The sequence below is a fragment of the Nuphar pumila genome, chromosome 7 (genome assembly GCF_984573655.1).
Source record: "Nuphar pumila chromosome 7, dmNupPumi1.hap1.1, whole genome shotgun sequence".
NCBI classification, from domain to species: Eukaryota; Viridiplantae; Streptophyta; class Magnoliopsida; order Nymphaeales; family Nymphaeaceae; genus Nuphar; species Nuphar pumila.
The window spans coordinates 122,474,529-122,498,645 of record NC_143255.1 but is presented as its reverse complement, the minus strand read 5'-3'; the positions used below and the strand labels follow the sequence as shown (position 1 = coordinate 122,498,645).

The 24,117-nt window shown below is 36.6% G+C and overlaps 1 protein-coding gene across 1 annotated transcript in view; it reads right to left on the bottom strand.

Moving 5' to 3' along the window:
- Positions 1–24,117, bottom strand: part of LOC149833264 (signal peptide peptidase-like 2) — a 65,726-nt gene that overhangs the window by 27,713 nt on the left and 13,896 nt on the right. The window contains exons 3-9 of the mRNA XM_090015023.1: positions 23,819–23,930; positions 23,536–23,655; positions 4,011–4,168; positions 1,777–1,959; positions 764–798; positions 529–685; positions 6–59 (exon numbers count right to left, since the gene is read on the bottom strand). Of these exons, the coding sequence (XP_089871149.1) occupies positions 6–59; positions 529–685; positions 764–798; positions 1,777–1,959; positions 4,011–4,168; positions 23,536–23,655; positions 23,819–23,930 (819 nt within the window). The remainder of the gene's footprint in view (positions 1–5; positions 60–528; positions 686–763; positions 799–1,776; positions 1,960–4,010; positions 4,169–23,535; positions 23,656–23,818; positions 23,931–24,117) is intronic.

Sequence of the window (24,117 nt, the reverse complement as noted above, 5' to 3'; positions counted from 1 at the left end):
TTTACCTTGATGTTAGGTAAACGGGCCACTTGTAGAACAGTTATCATCAGAGAAACACCCTGCCAGTAGGAAATTTTAGTGATATCAATAAAATCTGTGTGCCTCATAGCCATCTATGTGCAATTAATACTGATGATATAAGCCCCATAAGACAGTAAAAAATTGGATAGGATCAGTATGACTGGGTTTATGTAGTTGCTAATATATAACTGGGTTAGGTCCAAAATCATCACATATCAATCAAATTGCTCTCTAAGAATTGTTCTAAACAAGTTTGTCCATATATGATTCAGAAAAAAAAATTGGTATATCTTATTTCTAACATTTCTTAATGACATTTTTCTTCTGCCACTAAAAGTAAGACTACTCGTTCCCAATTCCTCTGATGGCTGAATTGGACCTTGGCTGATTTGTAGATTGCTCCAATTATTTACAGCCATGTGTCCAACAAAATGATGTAGTGCAATTCAGCTACATCAGTAAATAAAATGTGTAAATAAAAGTAAAATATTAATAGGAAATGCTTACTAAGATGTCTTGTCCAATCCAGGCATAAGATGCATGCTGGTTTGCAGCCCAGAATATAGCAAATGCTGCACAAAGTGGTAAAACAACAACAGACAGAACTAAAACTTCACCAAGTACAGGAAGATTGACTGTCTTCTCTCCACACCTTCCAAATATCCTGAACGAGCAATTAAAGAAAAGTCATATCATATATAAGCATTGTCTGTACGAAATAGATTACAGAACTATGGCATACCTTGAAAATAGTGTCACCAGGCATACATGCTTTCCCTGAAAAGAAAACAACCAAATTTTAGACACTGCAGGTTCCTGTAGGAAACAGAAGCGTGCAATGAGGAACCTTACACAACTAAGTAATCACATTTAGCAATGTATCTAACTCTACATAAATCTTTTTTCACTTCAAGTATTTTCTTCTCAAAATATGAAACCTCTTGCAAGAAATAAAACAAAAGATGACCTCATTGGATGTTTAGAGGCATTAAATCAAGGCTACTTTTGAAGCTTTTATGTTTATAGTGGTATTTCTATGATTATAGAAGATCACCATAAACAGTGATGGCTAAAGCTGGAGTAGATATAGGTACCCCTACTCTATCCCTTCATCTTTCTTCCACCCAGCTATTGATTCACTTATGTGCAACTTTTGTCTGCACGATGCTTCTGCAGTGTGAGCAAGTTGCTAAACTATTTTTTTGTCATTTTCTGGCTGAAGTGAGCTGCTGATCTCGGTGCACATTCATATAATTTTCCAACTGTATACATGCTCATGGCAACAAATAAACCTTTTCAAAAAGATCACTATGGTATTTCAAGTTCACCTCAGGAAAAATATATTTTATGCCACTAATGGTGGTTATCTTGAGTAAAACACCCCGGCATAGGCTAATATGCACTAGGGCAGAATGAAGTGGTACAAGGACATCAGTGAAAGGTATACCTTATGACCATGTAGAATCAACTGAGCGAATTTGCTAACCAGATATACATGTTATACTTGAAACCTAGAATTGCTCAACAGCTGTTACATATAGAAGCAGGCATGTTTTGGCAAGCATGAACTTCTAGCAAATTCAATATACAAAATAAACCATAAGCCTCTCACAAAGGGGAAAAAAGCACAACTGGGCCGACAAGTGATAAAACACGCTGTACTACAAGAAACAATGAATGAAGCTACATGAAATCCGTGTCTCATCTTGTATGCATATAGATACATTTGAGAACGATAAAGAAATATATGCACACCTCAGTGCCACCAATGCAGAACAGAACAACAAGCAGCCAAATAAACCAGGAAGACATAAAAAAGTATAACAGCATCAGAAAAGCAGATGCCAATATGATGAAAATGACAGCTCCCTTTGCATTGATATCAAGAACCTCCTTCTCATAATCATTTTTTGCAATAGCTCCAGCATTATGGCTTTCCTATAAAATAAAAAAGCACGTCATTCCAAAATAAAGGACATATATGGACAGTGATGTGGAACTTGCACAGCTGCATGGGATAAACATAACATATGACAGAATGGCATTCGTTAGGTATCACAAACATACCAAGGAGATGGAACCAACTGATCAAACCTAACTATGTCTGACATGCCAAGAATACATTAATTGCTCAAAATAGGAGCTTTCAGATTTTCAGAATAAACATTAATTCATCACAAATCAAGCAAAACTGCGGCAGTCGTGAACTAGCTTAAGTAAAAAATATTTGTTTCATTCATGCAATGATTGATATGCATAAAGTTTCTGGGGAGACTTTATAGGCGATACACATAACCCTCTAGGGAAAATGTACAAGACTTGTATAGAAAAATTAATGGCACATAACCTTCAAGCAACATCAAATGTTTGATTATCATGGACAATGAAGAGGGAAATGAGCAGTTTAGAATTGTATATATATAATTTATTTATATATTTATTTATTATTTATATACTAGTGACAAAATATACTTGTATCATAACTAGAAACAATAATTAAGTTGTTAAGCACTAACTTATTGAACTCGACCAAGTTTTTTGGATAAATGGTGCTGGAGATATGCCATTTAAAAAGGGACCTAATAGGCAAGGGAATGAACCATCAAGTTGCCTTAAAATAGAAAAGAACTGACTAAGTGGGGAAAGTGGTGATTGAATGTGATTGTTAAAAGACTGGATAGTGGAGATGCCTAGGCAGGGCATAGTGGTCAAAGTAGGTTAAGGGATTCTAACCCATTTTTTAGAACAAAAATTTAGACTGCTAAAAACTCACTTATAATACCATATCCAAGGCTTTGCTTGCTGCTATCAACAAGGGCTATCCATTGCCTCCAGCATCTCTGAATGAAGACATTCATGAGTTCGACATAAATGGGCCTTACCTAATGAATATTCAAGGAGGATGGACTTGAGAAGCTAAATAAACATATCCATGAAAAGCAATCACTGACATGAACATTTGAGAAAAGGGTCTAAAGAGAATAAAAACCGGATTGCATTGTCATATTGTGATAGAGCCAAGGGAGAAATATATCTGCATTGAGGTGGTATGGCATGAGGCCTATCTCAGAAAAAGCTTTTCATGGACAGAGTCAAAGGAGAAACCAGTAAGATGGACGACCTAAAATAGTGGGTTGCATTTTCCAAGGTGATATGGTTTCTTTTATGGAGAAAAGCTTGTAGGCAATACATAAAAGCAACTACATACAGCCTTTGGCTAGAAAGAAATGTAAGATGCTTTAGCTATGAGAAGCTAGCAGCATGTCCCAACCACATTGATTGAACCTTTAATTAGGAACAATGAAAGACGAATGAAAATGCTCTAGGGATGAGAAGCTAATACTGCATTCCGTCCCTACCCATTTCAAAAAATGAGCATATACACCTTTAACTTGGTTGGGAGATTGCTTAAATTCGATCTAGATATATTGGCTCTAGCATTGAAGAATATGTTTAATGCCCTTATGAATCACTTCAAATGAAAACAGATCTTGAATTGTTTATGTAACCCTTGTGCCCAAAATTCAAAAAAAAATTCTGCTAGTCTGTATGTTACTGAAGGCGATTAGCCCTTCCCCATACATCTCAGATGGATATATGCATAAGGGTACCCAAACATTTGGTACAAGCCAGCTATCACCCTCATTTACAAACAATAATGCGAGAATTAGAATGTTGCATAGAGTGAGGACATGATAAATCATAGAGTAGTGTATCTAATCCATCCAAAAAATTCTAGGAACCAGTATGCACTTGTATAAAATTTACTCCTCACTGAAAAGCACAAAAAGCAGTATCCCTTAGTTCTCAACATCAAGCAAAAAGACAAAATTTGAAGCATAAGTTACCTTAGCGTCTAGGTCAATCCATGAGTGAAAACAAAAATTACATGTAAGATGACAAGTAAATCAATATGGTAGAAATAGGGAAAAAGTATTGTAAAAGTGTCTAGAACTAGAACAAACAGCAGTGCTAATCTTGAAGTGTACCTTCTTGGTGAGTTGATTATAATGTTCATCAGTTTGTTCACATGCAATAAATTCAGGCCAAAGAGAAGCACAGACAATGGTACCAACAGCCATCACCCACAAGAAGATCTCTGAGAAGTCAACCACTGGTCTATTTGGAGAATACAGTAAAATTTCCACTGTAGCGACAAGCATAAGATCCATGTTAGGTTGCAGCTAAGATACAAACATGCCAAATCAATCAATCTGCTACTCACGATAGGTGTGAGTTACAGACCAAACAAATGCTAGCTTTTAAAATGTAAAATGTAACATATATAATATATAATAATATTATATTATTATTATTATATATATTTTTAATATGTTTTTTTTCTTTTTCTATCTTTTTATTTTATTTATTATCTAGTTCATTTAGAACTAGATACTATAATCTAGTCAAGTCCCAACTGGGACTTGACTAGAATATAGTCGTTGGACCTAGTCCAACGGCTATATTTAGAGCCGTTGGACTAGGTCCAACGACTCTCAAGGAGAACTCTCCTTCATTCCTCTCCCTCTTGTATAAATAGGGGTCATCCCCCTGGTAAATTGTTAATTCAAAAGACAATGTATTTTCTATATATATTTTATATATATAAAAGATACATATACATATATATATTTCATATATATGTACATGTATCCATCTACTTATATATATAAAATATATATTTCTTTCTTGTATTAGTTGTAGGGGTATTTTAGTCATTTCTACATTTTATGCATATTCATGTTTTTGAATATGGTTGTAATTCCTCCTTTTTATTTTTTCTTACTTTTGCAATTTTTTTATTTCTTGTTTTTGTTCTTTTATGTAATATTTTTGTATTTAAAAAGATAGACGTTGGGTTGATTCCCAATGTCTCTAATAAGAGCCATTGGGAATAGCCTAACGACTCTTTAAGTGTGCTTATAAATAAGGGCTATGTGAGCCCATTAAATGTAAGTATTACAATAAGGAGTTGTCTCCTTGAGCTTATAAACATTGTGCATTTATTGCACTTCTTTTGTGGTGTAAAGCTTATAAACATTGTGCATTTATTTTGTGTCTTGAGTATTTGAAGTATCAAGTTATTTGAAAACTTGATTGTTTGCAAGGATTCAGTTGGAGAAAGAAAGATTGTTTGGATTCTCACTTTTCGGGTGCTTCGAAAAGCATTCCTTTGATTTTTTGGTGATTGGAGTGGATCCTCTTGTTCATCCAATATTTTAGAAGACTCTTCTATCAAGAAAGGTCTAAAAATCCTTTGTGATACGTATTCTTTTTCATCATCTCTCCTCTCTAATGGGTGAAAAAGACTCATTTTTCTCCCGGCTTCAAACTCAATGGGTCCAACTATCACGTTTGGGCCGAAAACATGAAAGCTCTTATTAAAGGGAAATGGCTTTGGGGCTATGTCCAAGGCTCGATTCTCGAACCGGAGGCAAAGATAACATTGATGGAAAAAGGAGAAATAAAAATCCTTGAAGGCGAAGAAAGAGCCAAGGCTCTTGAAAACTATGCCAAAAAGCATGAAGAATGGGAGATGAGGAATTTTAAAATCCTCTCATGGATTTTCTCATCCGTAGAAACAAGAATTAACGCCAATATTATCATGTTTAAGAAGGCCTCTCAAGCGTGGGAGTACCTCGAGAAGATGTACACCTCTAGGGACTTGTCCCATAAATATTACCTCCAAAAGAGGGTGCTAACTCTTCATCAATGAGAGATGACTATAAGGGAGTATTTTGTCGAACTCTTTTCTATTTGGGATGAGCTTGCTATGCTCGAACCCAAGTGGAATGGAGAAGCCATAGAGCTTCGTCATAAACAATTGGAAGAAGATAGATTTTTTAATTTTTTGAATGGGCTTAGGCCTGAATTCGAACAAATCCGGTCTTCTCCTTTATCCGCCTTCTCTTCCCCCTATCTTGAAGATGTAATTACTAAACTAAATGAGGAAGAGACTCGTATGGGTATAAGCAAGAACAACTCAAGTGTTCTAGCTACACCTTCCAATAATGAAGAAAATGAAGGAGTTAATGTCATCTCAAGACTAGGGAGCAACTTAAGGACCTACAAGCCTACTCACTTCAAGAATCAAAACTCAAGTGGTCAAGGAGGGAAGAAGGATTATAGCAAGCTTTTATGTCATTTTTGTAAGGAACCGGGGCATATCAAGCCTATTTGCCCAAAGTGGAAAAAGTTACTTGCCATGGCTACTACATCTCAACCTCAAATGGAAGAGTGCTCGTCATCTTCAAATGGAGCTCTCTCATTACAAGAAATCGTGGATGCACTTCAACCTCTTCTAAAAGGAGCTGTTTTCGGAGCCGCCATGTCAACCTCTTCTCCTCCCGGTAAGACCTCTTAGCTTTTAGATTCGGGTGCTTCTTTTCACATGACCCCAAGTTTTAGTTCTTTTTCCGAATACTCAAAAAATCAATCTTCATCTTTTGTTTCAACCGCGGATGGAATATCTCTTGAAGTAAAAGGAATAAAAAAATTTGAAAAACAAGGGTTCTTTATTCCAAAAATTAGATTTATACCCAAATTAAACTTAAATTTGCTTTTTGTTTCTCAACTCTCGGATCATGGGTGTGATATAAAGTTTTCAGGATCGGCGGTCCAGGAGATTGATTGGGGAAGGCTTTAGGAAGGGCGATCTATACTATGTCGATTCCCTTCAAATTCCAAAGAACTCGTTTTGTAATGTTGTCCAACCAAAGGATATTAATGTGTGGCACAAGAGACTTGGACATCCAAATATTGCAAAAATTTCTCATTTACCTTTTGTTAAAAGTCTATGTAAAAGTGATTTCACTTGTAACGATTGTATTCTTGGGAAAATGAAAAAAATGCCTTTTTGTCAAAGATCTATGTTTACAACAAGACCTTTTGAAATTATCCATTCAGATGTATGGAGACTGACACCCGTCCTGTAAAACCCACAAAATTGAAAAAAAAATTTGGACCCGGGTCAGATCCGGATCAGACCCGGACCCATTGAGGTTAATACCCGCATCGCAGGGGTTAGGGTTTTAAAAACCCTTTCTTTTCCCCTTGCGCCGCTGCTGCGCTCCCCAGTCCCTTTGCGAAAACAAAAAACCCCTTTGGGGGTTTCCCTTTTTGGCTCCCTGATTCTCGTTAAAGGCACGGTGAGGGGAGGCACCCATTGTCTGTGCCTTCCTCCTCCTCCTCCTCCTCCTCCTCCTCCTCCTCCTCCTCCTCCTCCTCCTCCGCTCTCTGCACTCGTCTCTCGCTCCCGGCATGCGAGAAAACCCCGACGACCTCGCGTCCGACACCTCTCAAGGGAGCCGATGCCACCTCCTCCCTCTCGTTCCGATCAACCCCGTCGTCACCGCCGTTGCCGGCGACCTCGAAGGTACACACCCTCTCCCTCTATCTTCTCCTTCTTCAATTTCTCTCGTTCGACAAGGGCTTGGACCCTTGTCGATCATGATATTCGTCCGGCAGGGGGTCTCGCCCCTACCGCTCGGATTCGTTGATGGCAGGGCGAGGCCTTGCCTCTGGCTAGCTGTCACCTAAGCCTTTCGGGAGGTAGGGTGTCCTCTCTCTCAACCCGTGTTTGTCGGAGGGCCGACAGGAGGCTGACGACCCTGCCGTGCCTTCCATCGCTCTTTGTCCCCTCCCCCCCTCTCTTTCTGTGTTCGCCGGAAAGTCGACAGGAGGCCGACGGCCCCCTGCCACGCCTTCCCCATCTTTTCTTTGTCTCCCTAGTTTTCTCCCTCTCAACTCCTTATCGTTTTCCCTTTCGACCCATGCTCGGCAGCGGAGCAATCGACGCCGGCAAAATCCCCTTCTAGCAACGACAGCAATTCCAAAGCATCGAATCTGAGGTACGGGTTCCCCTCTTGAATTCGAGTGAGAAAAAGGGTGTACATTCGCTTTCCATGGAATATTTTAGTGGAATCCTTAATGGGAGTCAGAATTGGGGGCTTGAGGTGCCAGGAACCCCAAATCAACAGATTTGGGGATTTCGGATCGCCGATGTGGGGAGTTTCGGTTTGCTGAGCAGTAAGGGGTATACTGCAGGGACTGTTGGAAACCCCAAATCGAAGATTTGGGGATTTCGACTGCCAGAGGGCTAAATAAATTTTTTAAAAAAATATCTAATACGTTGGAGTTATTACATTTGGGTGTTTTTCTTCTGATAATATGCAAGTTTGTCTGATATTTTTGTCCAACATTTGGAAAGTTTTTGTAATATGTTCAATATTCTGACATGGGTATTGGGCATTGAATAATAGGTGGAAATCCCTGCTCTGTGTGTATTTTGTTTTTGATAATAACCTGCAATACGTGGTGCGGTCGTGGATTACACATGCATTTGACCCATGAATTTGCTAATGCATGTGAGTACAAATCTGATAATGTACAATACATATTTTTCAGTCATAAAACCTTGCTTAGGCATGTACTGTTTTAGAAAAGAAGCAAAATTTAGGGTCATTAATGGGCCCTTGTTAGTTGTTTTGCACTTCACGATCAGGCTGACCCGGTCAGCCGAGCCTGGCTCTCTGGCCAGACTTGTCGATGATTGGACAGCCCTGCTGGGCCCGGTTGGACTGAGTCCAGCCGGCCTGTCACCGCTGGTCAAGCCGCAGGGCTCAGCCAAGCCACTCGGCTGAGCCGACTTAGGTTTAAAAAAAAATTATACGTATATATATATAAAGTAAATTTTATTGGGTGCTGGCTGTCAGACCAGCCGAACCCAGTTCGGCTGGCCTGGCAGGCCGAGCTATGTGGGCAGCTGAGCCCAGCCGAGTAGTCAGTTGGGTATGTTTTAAAAAAAAATATATATATATATATATATGTCTTGTAGCATGTGCTGTCTCTGTATATTTCCAGACTTTGACAAATGGGAGGGTTTCAGCTATGTGCATGCTGGAACAAAATTTTCAAATGCTTATGACTAATTAAGTTTGTATGATTCAATGTTCAAACGCTGAGTATCTACCTGCTTAGGGTGAACCCATGCATTAGCTGAAATTACACATCTATATTAAGTCTGAATATTGAGTATGAGTATGCATCGAATGAGTATACCTAAAGGAAAACATTTCATTGAAAAGAAAACATTTCATTGACATATGAGTATTTACTTGATGTACCTATGCATTGATATGAATAGTTCTATTCAAAGGGAATTATGCATTGATCGGTGTATGCCCACTTAAGAAAAAAATTGCTTCAATATGAATACGCATCTTCAAGGTAAGTATGCAAATGACATGAGTAATGCATAATGAATGAAGTCATGCCATGGAACTGAATGTATACATTACGTGAAAGCGTGCACGTGTCACTATTATGTGAATCGAATATGAAATCCTTCTTATGCTTTAGTTTGATTTTAGCATCTTGGATATGAATGCATGCCTCTTAACATGTTAATGCATACTGTTAAAATATTATGTCTCTTTTATATATATATATATATATATATATATATATATATATATATATATATGTATCTATTTAGGTATATATGTAAATATATATATATATATCTACCCGATAAGGATATTTATGTAAATTCACATGTTTTACGCATATTCTCATTTGAGAATATGTTGTATTTACTTTTTATTTTCTTTTTGTATTTCTCCTTTTTTATTTTTTGTTCTTTTCCTCTCATTTAATGAGATGTCACATGGGGTATTTCTCATGTAAATATACTCCACTGTAAACTGAAATACCCATCAGGGGTATTTCAGTTATTTTACTCAATAGGGGTATTTCTAATGGGCTAACTTTTTTACTTTTTCTTTTTTATTTACTTTTGCCTTTTACACCTTTTTCTTTTTGACTGTTGTGAAAGGGACAACTCCATATAGTTGTTGGAGCTGCCCCAACGGTCACAAATGTGACTGTTGGGTGCAGCGCCAACAGTCATATAGAGCTGCCCCATGTGGCTTCTTTGTATTATAAATAGGCCTTAGTGGCCATTGTAAACTCAACTCTTTTAGTGAGTGTATATGCAATAACAATTCTTTTTAAAGCCCCTTTTGGGACTCAAGTTATTAAAGTTGATATTTTTTATGCCCTTGTGCATGTGTATCCGTGCCTTTTTGCACTTGTGAGAGTTCTCCTTTGTGCCTTTGTGCACACTTCGTGGTTCCGGCATTGTATTTATACACAATCTCTTTTTATAGAAATTTTCACATAGTATCAGAGCCTCATTGAAGAAGGAGGATTGTGCGCTATGTCACATGGGTGCGGGTGCGACACGGGTGCAGCGCAATTTTAAAATTTTTGGACACGGGGACTCGTCTATATATATATATATATATATATATATATATATATATATATATATATATATATATATATATATATTATTTTATTTTATTTAAAAAGTGCACTGTGCGCACTGTGCACAGGAACAGTAAACAGGCACAGGCACAGTAAACTGTGCACTCTCTTTTTATATAAAAAAATCGTTTTTTTAGTTTTTTCAATAGACATTTTTGGACTCGGTCAAAGTTGACTGAGTCTAAAATGTGGACGAACTCGGCCTCGACTCGTTGACCGAGTCCGACTCGGCGTTGACCGAGTCCAAAGCTGCACCCGTGTCCGCACCTGTGTCGGGGCGTGTCGACTCGGGTGCGGCACCTCCCTAGCCGAGTCTGTGTGACATAGATCGTGCGTATCCTCATTTTTGAGTGCCTCGAAAATCATGCCTTCAAGATTTTGAAGATTGAAGTGTGCATGATATGAATGTGTGTCGCCCTAAAATTAGATTTATAGATCCGGGTTATGTTCATGTGTGTGAATGTTAACACATGTTATGAATGAAAAGTTTCATGTGCCTATATTTATGGGACGTTTAATTATCGTGCATGAGCATACATGAAATCGATGTGTGTTTAGCATGTGCAATCTTGCATAAATGTTCTCATGTACTTATGAATCATGAATGAATGCATATGTGTTAAGTGATTACATGAAAGCAATTTCACATGGATGGTGAACACATGCATATGACTGTGGTAGCTCATGCACATTGTTAAATTGGTATGAATGAAGGTGCATTTGGAATCATGTTGGTATCATTGCATAAATTGCATATTGTTATGATTTTTGCATATGGTGCATCGATGATTGAAATGAATCATCATGGGTCGGGTGGGCTACGAGCTGTGGTTTTTGCTCCTTTAATTATTTTAAATGCATCGTAAAAATCACATTTATTTTGATTTCACTATATTGTACTGTTTTATGTGTTTTCACGGGCGGGAGTCCCGTGATGGTTCTCGCAGGAGTAGATGTGAGCTTTTGCCTTTGCATATTAAATTGCAAAACTGAATAATTGGCTTTTAATAAAAGATAATGAATAAGAACAGTGTAATATACGTTCTGAGATCTCCCATCGAAAGAATGAGAATCTTAGATATTCGGTTTTGGGGGACCACGAGGATACAAAAACTCTATGTATTTTACTTTGACCCTTGAACCCGATATTGAGATTCTTTCTCCTGGCCATGGTTTTAGGGAAAGTCTGTCACTTTACCTGAAGGTGGTGTGTTCGACACAGTTGTTGTTTTGATATACCAAGGAAATAGCACTTGTGGGCGTTGAGTGTCGATAGTGTCCCCGACATTAGATGTGGATGTCTAATATTCTGAAGATGATTCGATCGAGGTCTAAGTTGGAACCCAGTAATAAAATATAAATTGTGTGTTAAGCTATCCTGAGAATCTAACTTGACCTCGGAGATTTTACTCGTTTGGTGTATCCGCAGGCAACGGTAAGTAAAAATAAGAACTTAAATTGTATGCATTTAATAGGGCATACATATGGAAAAGAAAAACCTTAAAAAAAGATAATAAAGTGATCATGCATTGCCAATAAATTATGCATAATCCTGTTATGCATTATAACATGCACGGTTACTTGTTCCATTCATTGTTACATGTTGGTGGATGCATGTTGTTTAAGTTCTAATGCATGTTAAATATACTGCTTACTTACATTGTGATTCCCGTTATTGATTTATGTTCTGCACGCTTAATAACTGTTTTATATTGCATGAATGTTTAATTGAATTAAGTAATTGTCATAATTGCATTCCTCTGAATTATTGCATGAAATCGTATATGTGTTCTTTAGTCTCATTTATTTTATTAGAGGGATCTGTACGTAGAATTCTTCGGATTTTTTACCCCCTCTTTTTATGGTTTTTCGCAATCGCAGGTGATCAGTGAAGCGACTGGCTTCTGGGGACTTCACGGGTGTCACGCACTTGCTAGACAGATCACAGATATCAACGATAGACAGCGTGACTCTACTTTTATTTCATTTAGTTGATATTGCACTCTGAATATTTCTTTTATGCAATTGTCTCTAGACTTATTACTCATTAGTTCAATAAAGGTTTTGTTTGGTGTAGATGATAAGTGTAAGCTCTATTATGGTTGGTTGTTTATCCAATTGGGAGTGGAACTGTAAAGGCCCCGGGTTTTGGGGACGGTTTCCGCAATGGTTTTAAAAAAAAATCCGCATTTTTAAAGAGCTATGAGTTGGGGTCGTTACACGTCCTATCAAAAGAAGGCTTTGTATATTATGTCATTTTTGTTGACGACTAAACGAGATATTGTTAGATTTATTTTCTTAAATACAAATATGAAGTTTTCTCGATTTTTAAAACCTATCATATGATGATTAAAAATCAATTTAATGGGAATCTAAAAAATTTTAGAACCGACTATGGTGGAGAATACCTTTCAAGTGAATTAAAAAATTATCTTGAAAGTCATGGTATTCTTCACCAAAGATCTTGTCCGAAAACCCCTCAACAAAATAGATTAGCCGAAAGAAAGCATAGACATATAATAAAGACAACTCGAACATTACTTGTTTCTCAAAACATCCAAAAAGGTTTTTGGGCTGAAGCAGCTTTAGCATCTGTCTATCTTATAAATCGGCTACCTTTTAAAAACTTTAACAATATCTCACCTTTTGAAAAATTGTATACCAAAGAACCCGACTATAGTCGGTTGAGAATTTTCGGTTGTAAATGCTTCGTTCTTACTGACAAGAACGACAAGCTTTCACCAAAAGCCATTGTCTGCGCTTTTCTTGGATATTCCGAAACCCAAAAAGGGTTTCGTTGTTATGATATTAAGAATGACAAGCTATATGTTTCCAGAAATGTGCGTTTTATGAAAAATGTTAATGGTTTTGAAAAGAGTGAACCCTTTGAAGAAAACATGGATTACTCTTTTTTATTTGAAATGTTAACACATGATGATGATAGTGATGACGATTTCATTCATAATGACGTCAATGATAAAGAAGATGGCTCTTCCCATCTACCTATCTCCCAACATAGAAACGAAGGAGCATTGAGAGATCCTATAACATATACCCATAGAGATAGAAACAGTTTTAGGAGTAGTTTTAGGAGTGCAATTGAAAAATTCAGTGAACCTAGTGGGTCTAATTCAACAAATGATGAAAACCTACGAAGAACTGAGAAGTGGAAAGATGCCTTCTAGGTTTATTTCATATGATTCGTTTACTCCTAAACATAAAGTCTGCCTTAGCGCCATTGATTCCTATATAGAACCCAGAAACTTCGAAGAAGCCAAAAAGAATGATGAATGGTTGAAACCAATGGAATGTGAGCTTTCAGCTCTCAATAGGGCAAAGATTCGGGAGTTCCAAGATCTTCCTAAAGGTAAGAAAGCAATAGGGTGTAGATGGTATTTAAGGTAAAAACTAAGAGCGATGGATCTCTTGAGAGATATAAGGCTCGATTAGTTGCAAAGGGATATAGTCAAGAATACGGGATTGACTATGAAGAAACTTTTGCCTCTGTGGCCCGAATGATCACTATCTGATGTCTCATTACCGTTGCCTCAATCAACAAATGGAACATCTATCAAATGAATGTTAAAAATGCCTTTCTTAATGGTGATCTGAATTAAGAGGTATATATGGATGCTTCACCAAGAATGGAGACTCTCAAAGGGAAAGTGCTTCACCTTCGAAAAGCACTTTATGGTTTAAAACAAGCTCCCAAGGCTTGGTATGATAGATTTAACTCCGTAATGTTAGAAAATGGTTTTTCTTCCTGTTTCACTGACACTGCATTATTTATTAGAAAAACCAATGCAGGGATTGTCATTCTGCTCTTATATGTGGATGATATGCTTATAACCGGAAGTGGTTCTAAAGGGGTTAAAAGCATAAAATCAATTTTGAAGGATAAGTTTCAAATGTCTGATTTGGGATTTCTAACTTATTTTTGGGGTATTGAAGTAGCATACTCTCATAGAGGGTATTTTTTATCTCAAACTAAGCTTGCCTCTGAGATTATTGGCAGGTCAGGTATTACGGATGATAAGGTTTGTGAAACTCCTACTATAGTAGGTGCCAAAATGAAGATTGATGATGGTATTCCTCTCTCTGATCCCACCCCCTACAGACAGCTTGTGGGATCTTTATTACTAGACCAGATATCTCTCATGCAGTTCATACTGCAAGTCAGTTCCAACATGCACCAATATCAGTTCACATGAGTGCCATCTTGCGGATTGTGAGATACATAAAGGGCACACTAAACAAGGGAGTATTCTTATCCTCCTCTTCTGAATTAAAATTAATTGCTTATACTGACTCTCACTGAGGAGGTGACCCAAATAATCATTACTCCACCACTGGTTTTTGTGTGTTTTTAGGAGACTCGCTGATTTCATAGAAATGTAAGAAGCAACAAAAAGTGTCTCCATCCTCAACAGAAGCTGAATATCGTGTCATGGCGACTACTACCATGAAAATTGTATGGATTCATCAGCTATTAGAAGACATGGGGATCTCAATAGAAGGGCCCACCAAGCTATGTTGTGATAACAAGAGTGCAATATACATTGCCAAAAATCATACTTTTCATGAGCGGACTAAACACATTGAGATGGATTGTCACTATGTTCGGGAAGCGTATATGAAAGAAGTTATAGATCTTCCATATGTAACTTCAGAATATCAGTCGGCAGATTTCTTCACCAAAGCTTTGTGTGCTCCGCGGTTCAATTTCCTCTTTGGCAAACTTTCGGTCATCTTACCCTAAGTTTGAGGAGGGGTGTTAAATTGTAATTCAAAAGACAATGTATTTTCTATATATATTTTATATATATAAAAGAAGATACATATACATATATATTTCATATATATGTACATGTATCCATCTACTTAAATGTATAAAATATATATTTCTTTCTTGTATTAGTTGTAGGGGTATTTTAGTCATTTCTACATTTTACGTATATTCATGTTTTTGAATATGATTGTAATTCATCCTTTTATTTTTGCAATTTTTTCATTTCTTATTTTTGTTCTTTTGTGTAATATTTTTGTACACAGTCAGTGGCTGGCTGACTATTGTACAAAGTTTAAAAAGATAGACGTTGGGCTGATTCCCAACGTCTCTAATAAGAGCCGTTGGGAATAGCCCAACTACTCTTTAAGTGTGCTTGTAAATAAGGGCTATGTGAGCCCATTAAATGTAAGTATTACAGTAAGGAGTTGTCTCCTTAAGCTTATAAACAATGTGCATTTATTGCACTTCTTCTGTGGTGTCACTTCTTTTGTGGTGTAAAGCTTATAAACACTGTGCATTTATTTTGTGTCTTGAGTATTTGAAGTATCAAGTTATTTGAAAACTTGATTGTTTGCAAGGATTCTCCACACCCCCTTTATTGTAAATCAATGTTTTTTAAGCATTTCTTGTGAAAAAATAAAGATTTATTATTTTAGTGTGTTCTTTCATTTTTACCCTTTTATGGGTTGTGTTTGAGGTGTCTCCAATAGACACTCTTTTGAAGGATTCTCGTGCTTTTGTGGAAGACTACCATTTCATTACATGGTATCAGAGCCTTGAAGACTTTTAGATCTTGAAGAATTCTCACATCGTTTTTCGTACCTCCTTTGCAAAGGGTGATTCATTCTCTTGTCTATGACTCAAAAGGTCTATTTTGAAGAAGGAAAGCATTTGGAGGAAGCTTGGCTATGAAAAATTGTATTTGTGCTCATTCTTCTCTTCTATCTTTCTCTTTCTCTTTCTCTTTCTCTCTTTTTTTCTTCTCTCATCTATTCGTTCTTTTTTCACCCTTATAAAAGATGAATGACAATGATAAGATCACCATCATACCCATGAAATTAAATGACACCAACTATGTGATGTGGGCTTCTATCATGAAGCACCACATTTGAAGAAAAGGGTTGTGGGGTATAGTGGATGGTGTTGATTCGGAACCGAAACTAATTCTCACAAAAGTTGAGAATGACAAAAAAGTACTGCTCACGGAAGGAGAGGAGAATGAGGCCTTGGAGATCTATGAGAAAAAATAGAAATAGTGAAAGATAGGGCACGCCAAAATTATGTTATGGCTAATTAATAGCGTTGACATTAAGAAATGCTCTAGCCTTGCTAAATTTGAGCATGCAGATAAAGCTTAGGAATATCTTAAGAATATGTATTCTCTTAAAGATATTGCACATGTGTGCAATTTGCAAGACAAAGTCCAGACGATGACTCAAAAGGACAAAACTATTAGAGAATATTACAATGAGTTATCTGAACTTTGGGAATTGACTCTTCTTGAGCCAAACTGGCATTGTTCCAAAGATATCGAGCTTCGCCAAAAGCAACTCGATATAGAACATTTTTAGCAGTTTATAAACAGTTTAAGACCGGAATTTGAGTCAACCAAATCGGCTATTCTACATCGAGGTAAGGTTTCCTTTATCATTGATACTATAGAGAAACTGACTATGGAGGAAAACAGACTTAGGAAGAATACTCCAAAACCTGAAGATGATTCCGTTCTAGCTATGTCTAAACCGAGTAACTATGTGTGCACTTAGAGGCCACCTCATTTTGGTAGACAAAATGATGATTTTGACAAAAGAAAAGTCATTTGCCACCATTGTCATGAGTCGGGGCACTATAAGCCTCAATGTCCTAAGCTAAAAAGAAGAGAAGAAAAGTTGCATCTATGAGATCGGAGTCAAAAGACCAAGATACATCGGTATTTATGGCTCAATTAATGGAGATCATTCAACCTCTTCTCAAAGGAGCATCCTACTCAACTGAAGCCTCGATTGGAGCAGTTGTTTCATCATTTTCCGATCCCACTAACTTTTCTTGGCTCCTTGACTCTGGTGCTTCTTTTCATATGACCCCAAATATCAAAAGCTTATCTGAATATCTTAAAAATAACGCAAGTGTGTCAAAAGTTTTCATAGTTGATGGTACATCTCTTGAAATAGAAGGAATAGGCAATTTTGAAAAACTTCATAAAATAAAATAAAAAATTATCCCAGAAGTTAGATATATTCCTAAACTAAAACTGAATCTTTTATCTGAGTCTCAAATATCTGATTATGGGTGTAATATCTCCTTCTCTTCTCATGGTTGTTGGGTACATGATCGCCAGTCAGGAAAGCTGATTGGAGGTCACAAGGAAAGAGGACTTTATTAAATAGATTTTTTGGAATTGCTTAAGAATGCTTTCTGTTATAATGTTCAGAAACCAGAGTTGGATTTGTGACACAAAAGACTTGGTCATCCTCATATGTCTAAAATTCAATATTTTTCAATTGCGAAAAATTTTGTAATTCTTTAAGTTTTACTTGTAAAGATTGTATCGTTGGCAAAATGAAAAGATTATCATTTCATGATAGAACTTTTTTTTCCTCTAGACCACTTGAATTAATACATTCGGATGTTTGGAGTCTTGCACCAGTCATTTCAAAAGGTGAATATGCATATTATATAATTTTTGTCGATGACTTTTCTAGGCATACTTGGATTTACTTAAGCATAAATCTGAGGGTTTTTTCACACTTTCAAACATTTAATAAAATGGTTAAAAATAAATTTTAAAATGATATTTCTATTTTTCGCACCGATTCAGAGAGAGAATTTATGTCCAAAGAATTCAAAGACTATCTCAACTTACATGGCATCACGCATCAAAGATTTTGTCCACACACACCACAACAAAATGGTCGGGCCGAACGTAAACATCGACACATCATGGAAACCACTAGGACTTTATTAATAGCAAATCAAGTTCAAAAATGATTTTGGACAGAAGTTGCCCTAACTGCTACCTATCTTATTAATCGAATGACATCTTCTTCTTTGAAAAACATAACTCCAATTGAAAAACTTGTTAACTTATCTCTTGATTACTCTAGATTAAGAGTCTTTGGATGCAAATGTTTTGTTTTCACTAACAAGAATGACAAACTCGCTCCCCGTGTGATTCCTTGTGCCTTCTTAGGATAATCCAAAAGGCTATAGGTGTTTTGATTTTCAAAATGGAAATTTATATCTATCAAGAAATGTATCTTTTTTGGAAAAAGAAAGTCTCTTTGAATTTGAAAAAACCAAAGTCACTGAATATTCATTTTTAATGGATTTGACTTCAAAATCTAATGAATGTGATTTTGACAATGATCAAAATACTATTGATTTTGAACATAATATTGATAATGAAGAGCAAACTCATAGGGACATTAGTCTACAATATTCAAGACATAGAAAATCAAATCTTCCATGTGCATTAGAAAAATATTCTGAAATACCACCCAAAAGGTCATCAAGAAGATTTAGACCTCCTAAAAAATTTATGTCATACGAATCTTTCTCACCCACATACCGGGTAGTTATCGCATTAATACAATCATATGTAGAACCGTCATCCTATTCTCAAGCAAAAAATCACATAGAATGAGTAGAAGCCATGAAGGCAAAGTTGGACGCATTAGAAAAGGCTAACACTTGACTATTCAAGATATTCCTCTAGGTAAGAAACTTATAAGTTGTCAATGGGTTTATAAAGTCAAAACCAAGAGTGATGGAACTCCTGAAAGGTATAAAGCCAGATTAGTGGCCAAAGGGTATGCCCAGGAGTATGGCATCAATTATGAAAAAACTTTTGCCTCAGTTGCTCGAAAGGCCATTGTCAGAACATTAATAACCCTAGCTTCCATTAGAAAATGGCTCATATTTCAGATAGATGTCAAAAATGTCTTTCTCAATGAAAATCTAGTTGAAGAAGTGTACATGGAAGTCTCACATGGTATTAGTATCCCTAAGGGTAAAGCTCTTCGTTTAGAAAAAGTTCTTTACGGTCTTAAGCAGGCACCAAAAGCTTGGTAATAACAGGTTTAGTCATGTTATGCTTGATATTGGTTTTCAATCTTATTTGACTGACATTGATTTGTTTATTAAGAATTCTGATGTAGTGTTTATTGTTCTCCTTCTCTATATGGATGACATGATCATCACCGGAGGCGACAAACAGAGAATTGAAAACATCAAAAAACTCCTTAAAACTCATTTTGAAATGATTGATTTAGGTTTATTAAGATATTTCTTAAGAATTGAAGTTGTTTATTCCCCTTGTGGGTATTTGATATCTCAATCTAAATTTGCCTTTGATATTGTTTCCAGGTATGGAATTTCAGATGATAAGAAAGTAGACACTTCAGAAGTTGTCAACATTAAAATGAGAATTGATGATGGAGAACTTCTTGATGATCTTACTCCTTATAGACAGTTTATCGAAGAAATTTCCTATCTTTCCATTACTAGGCCAGATATAGCACACGTACACACAGCTAGCGAGTTTCAGCATGCTCTCACCTCTGTTCACATGGGAGCAGTTTTGCGTATTATTAGATACCTAAAGTCCTCTTTCACGAGGTCTCTTCTTGTCTGCTTCATTGTCATTAGATTTAATTGTCTATACTGAAGATGACTGGGGAGGTGATCCAAATAATAGACACTCAACCACTAGTTTTTGTGTTTTCTTAGGTGATTCCTTGATTTCGTGGAGGTGCAAAAAGTAGCAAAAGGTTTCTCTCTCCTCCACCGAAGCTGAATATAGAGTCATGGCGACCACGACAATGGAAGTTGTTTGGCTCAAACGTCTGCTAGCTGACATAGGAGCTGAAGCAACACAAGCTTCAAGAATAATATGCGACAACAAGAGTGTGATCTATATTGCTAGCAACCGAACATTTCATGAACGCACCAAACATATTGAGATGGACTATCACTATGTTATCTAGATGAAACCATTGATCTGCCATATGTTACATCAGAATATCAATTAGCAGACTTCTTCACCAAACCTTTTGTTGCTCCCAGATTTCACTTCCTCTTAGACAAACTTTCGCTCATTGTACCGTAAGTTTGAGGGAGTGTTAAAATGTAAAATGTAATATATATAATATATATAATAATAATATAATATTATATTTTTATTATATATATTTTTATTATATATATTTTTAATATGTTTTTTATTCTTTTTCTTTTTCTTTTTCTTTTTCTTTTTCTTTTTATTTTTATTTTATTTATTATCTAGTTCATTTAGAACTAGATACTATAATCTAGTCAAGTCCCAACTAGGACTTGACTAGAATATAGTTGTTGGACCTAGTCCAACGACTATATTTAGAGTCGTTCTCAACCTCACTCTTGTATAAATAAGGGTCATCCCCCTTCATTGTAAATCAATGTTTTTTAAGCATTTCTTGTGAAGAAATAAAGATTTATTATTTTAGTGTTCTTTCATTTTTACCCTTTTATGGGTTGTGTTTGAGGTGTCTCCAATAGACACTCTTTTGAAGGATTCGCGTGCTTTTGTGGAAGACCACCATTTCATTACACTAGCATCTATAAGTTCGCAATACAAAAATAAATTGATCAAATCCAGATGGAACTGACTTTTGAAAAATAGAAAAACTCAAAAGTAAACCAAGTGAAACCACAAATAGATCTATCTAGTGAAGATGACATGCCAGCATGAGCAATAAACAGCACAAGGATGAAACAATTATGAAAAAGGGGTGGGCAGCCCAGCCAAGCATGAAACACAAATGGTCTGGCCAATCAAGCTTTTGGGACTTGAGAGACCCAGCCTGAGAAGGCCTAGCATGAAGAGTTGTTGGGCTGGATTCATGCCTGGATATTTTCCGGTCTGATCACAAATATTAAGTTACTAACACATGGCTCACCCAAGAATCTTAGGCTACGAAAGCATGCAGGACCTTGGCCAAAGCCTGATCCAATAAGCTTGAAGTAGGCACCGGAAAGGCAGGATTCTTTTTTTTACTTATTTCTTGGACTTGACACAAGTGTGGCCCGTTGCACTTTTGAATAGCACAAACCCTGGCGCATAAACTGTCTGGTAGAGTTTAAGCCAAAACCTGACACAAACCCAGCCCATCCTAGGCAGGGCACCCCTCCAGTTGTGAAATGAGGATGGGCATGGTACACAGACTGCAAGAGTTCAGATCTTCTTACAAATAGTAAGATGGGGTTAAAATAAGATCCAGTATGTGGTGCTAGGCTTGACCTAGGTCATTTTCTCAATAAAAGTAGAATAAAATGTAAACAAGATAGCAAATAATGGTTTCAAATGAAGTCTGTGAGTCATAAAGGCACATTTGCAGATTACAGTCATCAGACTCTCCTACTCTGTAAACCACATTTCTGCTCCCTATGTATTTCTCCCGTTGATCCTATGCAAAATTGACAGCCTGGAAAAAACCCAGGCTCCCAGTGACGGCTAGCCTTGAAAGAGTAGAAAACTAATGCTAATGTCGCTTATTCATGTTTCACGCAAATTCATGAATCAGGTTGTGTCAACATTGAAATATAAAGCTAGTCATTTCATACCACATGTTCGAGCCAACTAAAATCCAAGCTGCACCAAATCTCCATTGCATCCTCCTAGATCCAAATCTAGGATTAGGGGACAACATAAAAATATACTCTTAGACATCAACTTTAACAAATTCACTTTAAAGGTCAAATTACCAAACTAAGCGTATCAATTACTTGGAGTCTTAAAGTCAGGAGAGGTGTCTACAGATTCGGCCAGAAATCAAGGTGTGATCAGTTCAGACTTCAGAGAAAGAGCATTATGACCCATGTACTAGCCAACTACAAATTCAAAATGTCATTTGTTCTGTACAAACAAGTAGGGATGCACAACGAGCCGAGCTAGCTCGGGCTCGGCTCGGGGTTGAACCGTTTAAGCTCGGCTCGAACTCGCTCAAAATAAATAAATGAGACGAGCTTGAACACAAGTCCAGACTCGTTGTGGATAAACAAGCCGAGCTTGATCAAGTCGCTGAGCTCGATTAAGCTCGAAAAGCTCGCATAAGGTATATATAAAATATGTTTGAAAAGTAAAATTCTAGAGTTGTTTCCTTATGGATAGGGCGTTAGTCATTTTCTCAAAAGGTGATGAGTTCGAATCTCATGCTCAGTAACTTTTTTATATACGATAGTCTGGCGAGTTTTTAGTATATGTAAATTTTCTGGGTCATAATGGTGTGTCATTTGTGCACCGTTTTGAGAGACCTGGGATCGAATCTCACTTTTTCATGACCCTGGTAAAAAAAATTGGAACAATAGTCAAGCTCGGCTTGAGCTCGAAACTGAGCCGAGTCTGAACAATAATGTTCCAGCTCGGCTCCGAGCTTGAACATGAGCATTTTGAAGCGAGCCGAGTTCGAACAGCCCAGGCTCAGCTCAAACTCGGCTCGTGTGCATGCATACAAACAAGTTGGTATCACATGATCTTGCAATTAAGAAAGTCAAAAAACTGATATACAACTTAGACAACATTAATGCAAAAGGATGCACAAAGATAACAAGTAATCAATATGTAAAATCAAAACAAGAAACACATTAAATACCACCATTCCAAATAGTGTAATAAAAAGATATGAATCCAACTCCTGAGTTGGTTCATATATATATATATATATATATATATATATATATATATATATATATATATATATATATATATATACACCTGGAGATCCAAATTCTAAAACTCCCAGGAAAAAGATATTCCAAAACAACTTATAGTCAGTAGAACTGGTATCTTGTGATTCCATTGGTTCAATCCTGAGTTTTAAGATTTGACTTAGGATGCTGTTTGACTGCCAATAAGTCGGCTTTTAAAAGAGGAATACTTAACAATAGTTTCAAGTTATAGACAACAGCCATCATCAGGTTTGCACCGACAATACATCTAAACAGGGGAGGCAGTTACGTATCACGGACAAAGAAATCACACATATAAGACATACATATAAATATAAATAACAAATAAATAAACATATGTATGTATGTACATGTGCACCTGCTCCCTTTTGAAACAGACAAATTCTACCAGCTGTACTCGTGTCATACTATGTACCCATGTGGTAGATCAGATGGAAAGAAGAATTCAGTAGCATTTGGAATGCAAAACACCTCTAGAAAAATCAATGGCTCTCATAAGAAAAATTAATCATGGCAATCACCTTACACACCCAGGAGTATGAAAGTTCAGGTATATATGTTGATAATGAAAATGCCCTCTACTGTACAAGAAAACTTCAAAACCATGAGGAATTAAGAATTGAATGCACAATCTTACTTTATTTAAATGAAAATATAAAAAACAAACTGACCATTCTGCCCAGCAACCAAAGAGCGTTGGAGCACATCCCCTGCTGATTTAGGAATCATTACAACAGGGATGGTAATGTTAAGGGAAGTATCATTTTCAGTGCACACCATTTTATAAAGATCTGCAAAATAGCAGAGACAATAATCATAAAGCAAAATCTTAAATGACAAAGACCAGTATAAGGAAGAATAACGGTACAATGAGAAAAACCAACATCTATACAGCTAAAGACAAAAAAGAAATGGTTGAGAGCCAAGTTAACCATGAAAAGATCAGAAGTATACCTTCTTTGTCATTCATCACAAGAAATCCTGCAGCACCTTCATCCTGTGCAACTTTGGCCTTAGTTGTGAAGGTACAGTCCCCGCGTCTGGCCAACGCAATTGAACCAGATAACTACATACGATACAATATCAAGTAAAAGGTTATGTCAAGTGGAAAAATAAGTCCAAAGATGTAATGCCTAATGTTCAAAGACAGTGCAATTTAAGAAAAAACAAGCTTATTGCAAAGGCAAACTAAGCTAAATCATTAGCATCAAATTTTAGAAAACTCTTACCAAAGTAAGACCAGAGAACCCCAC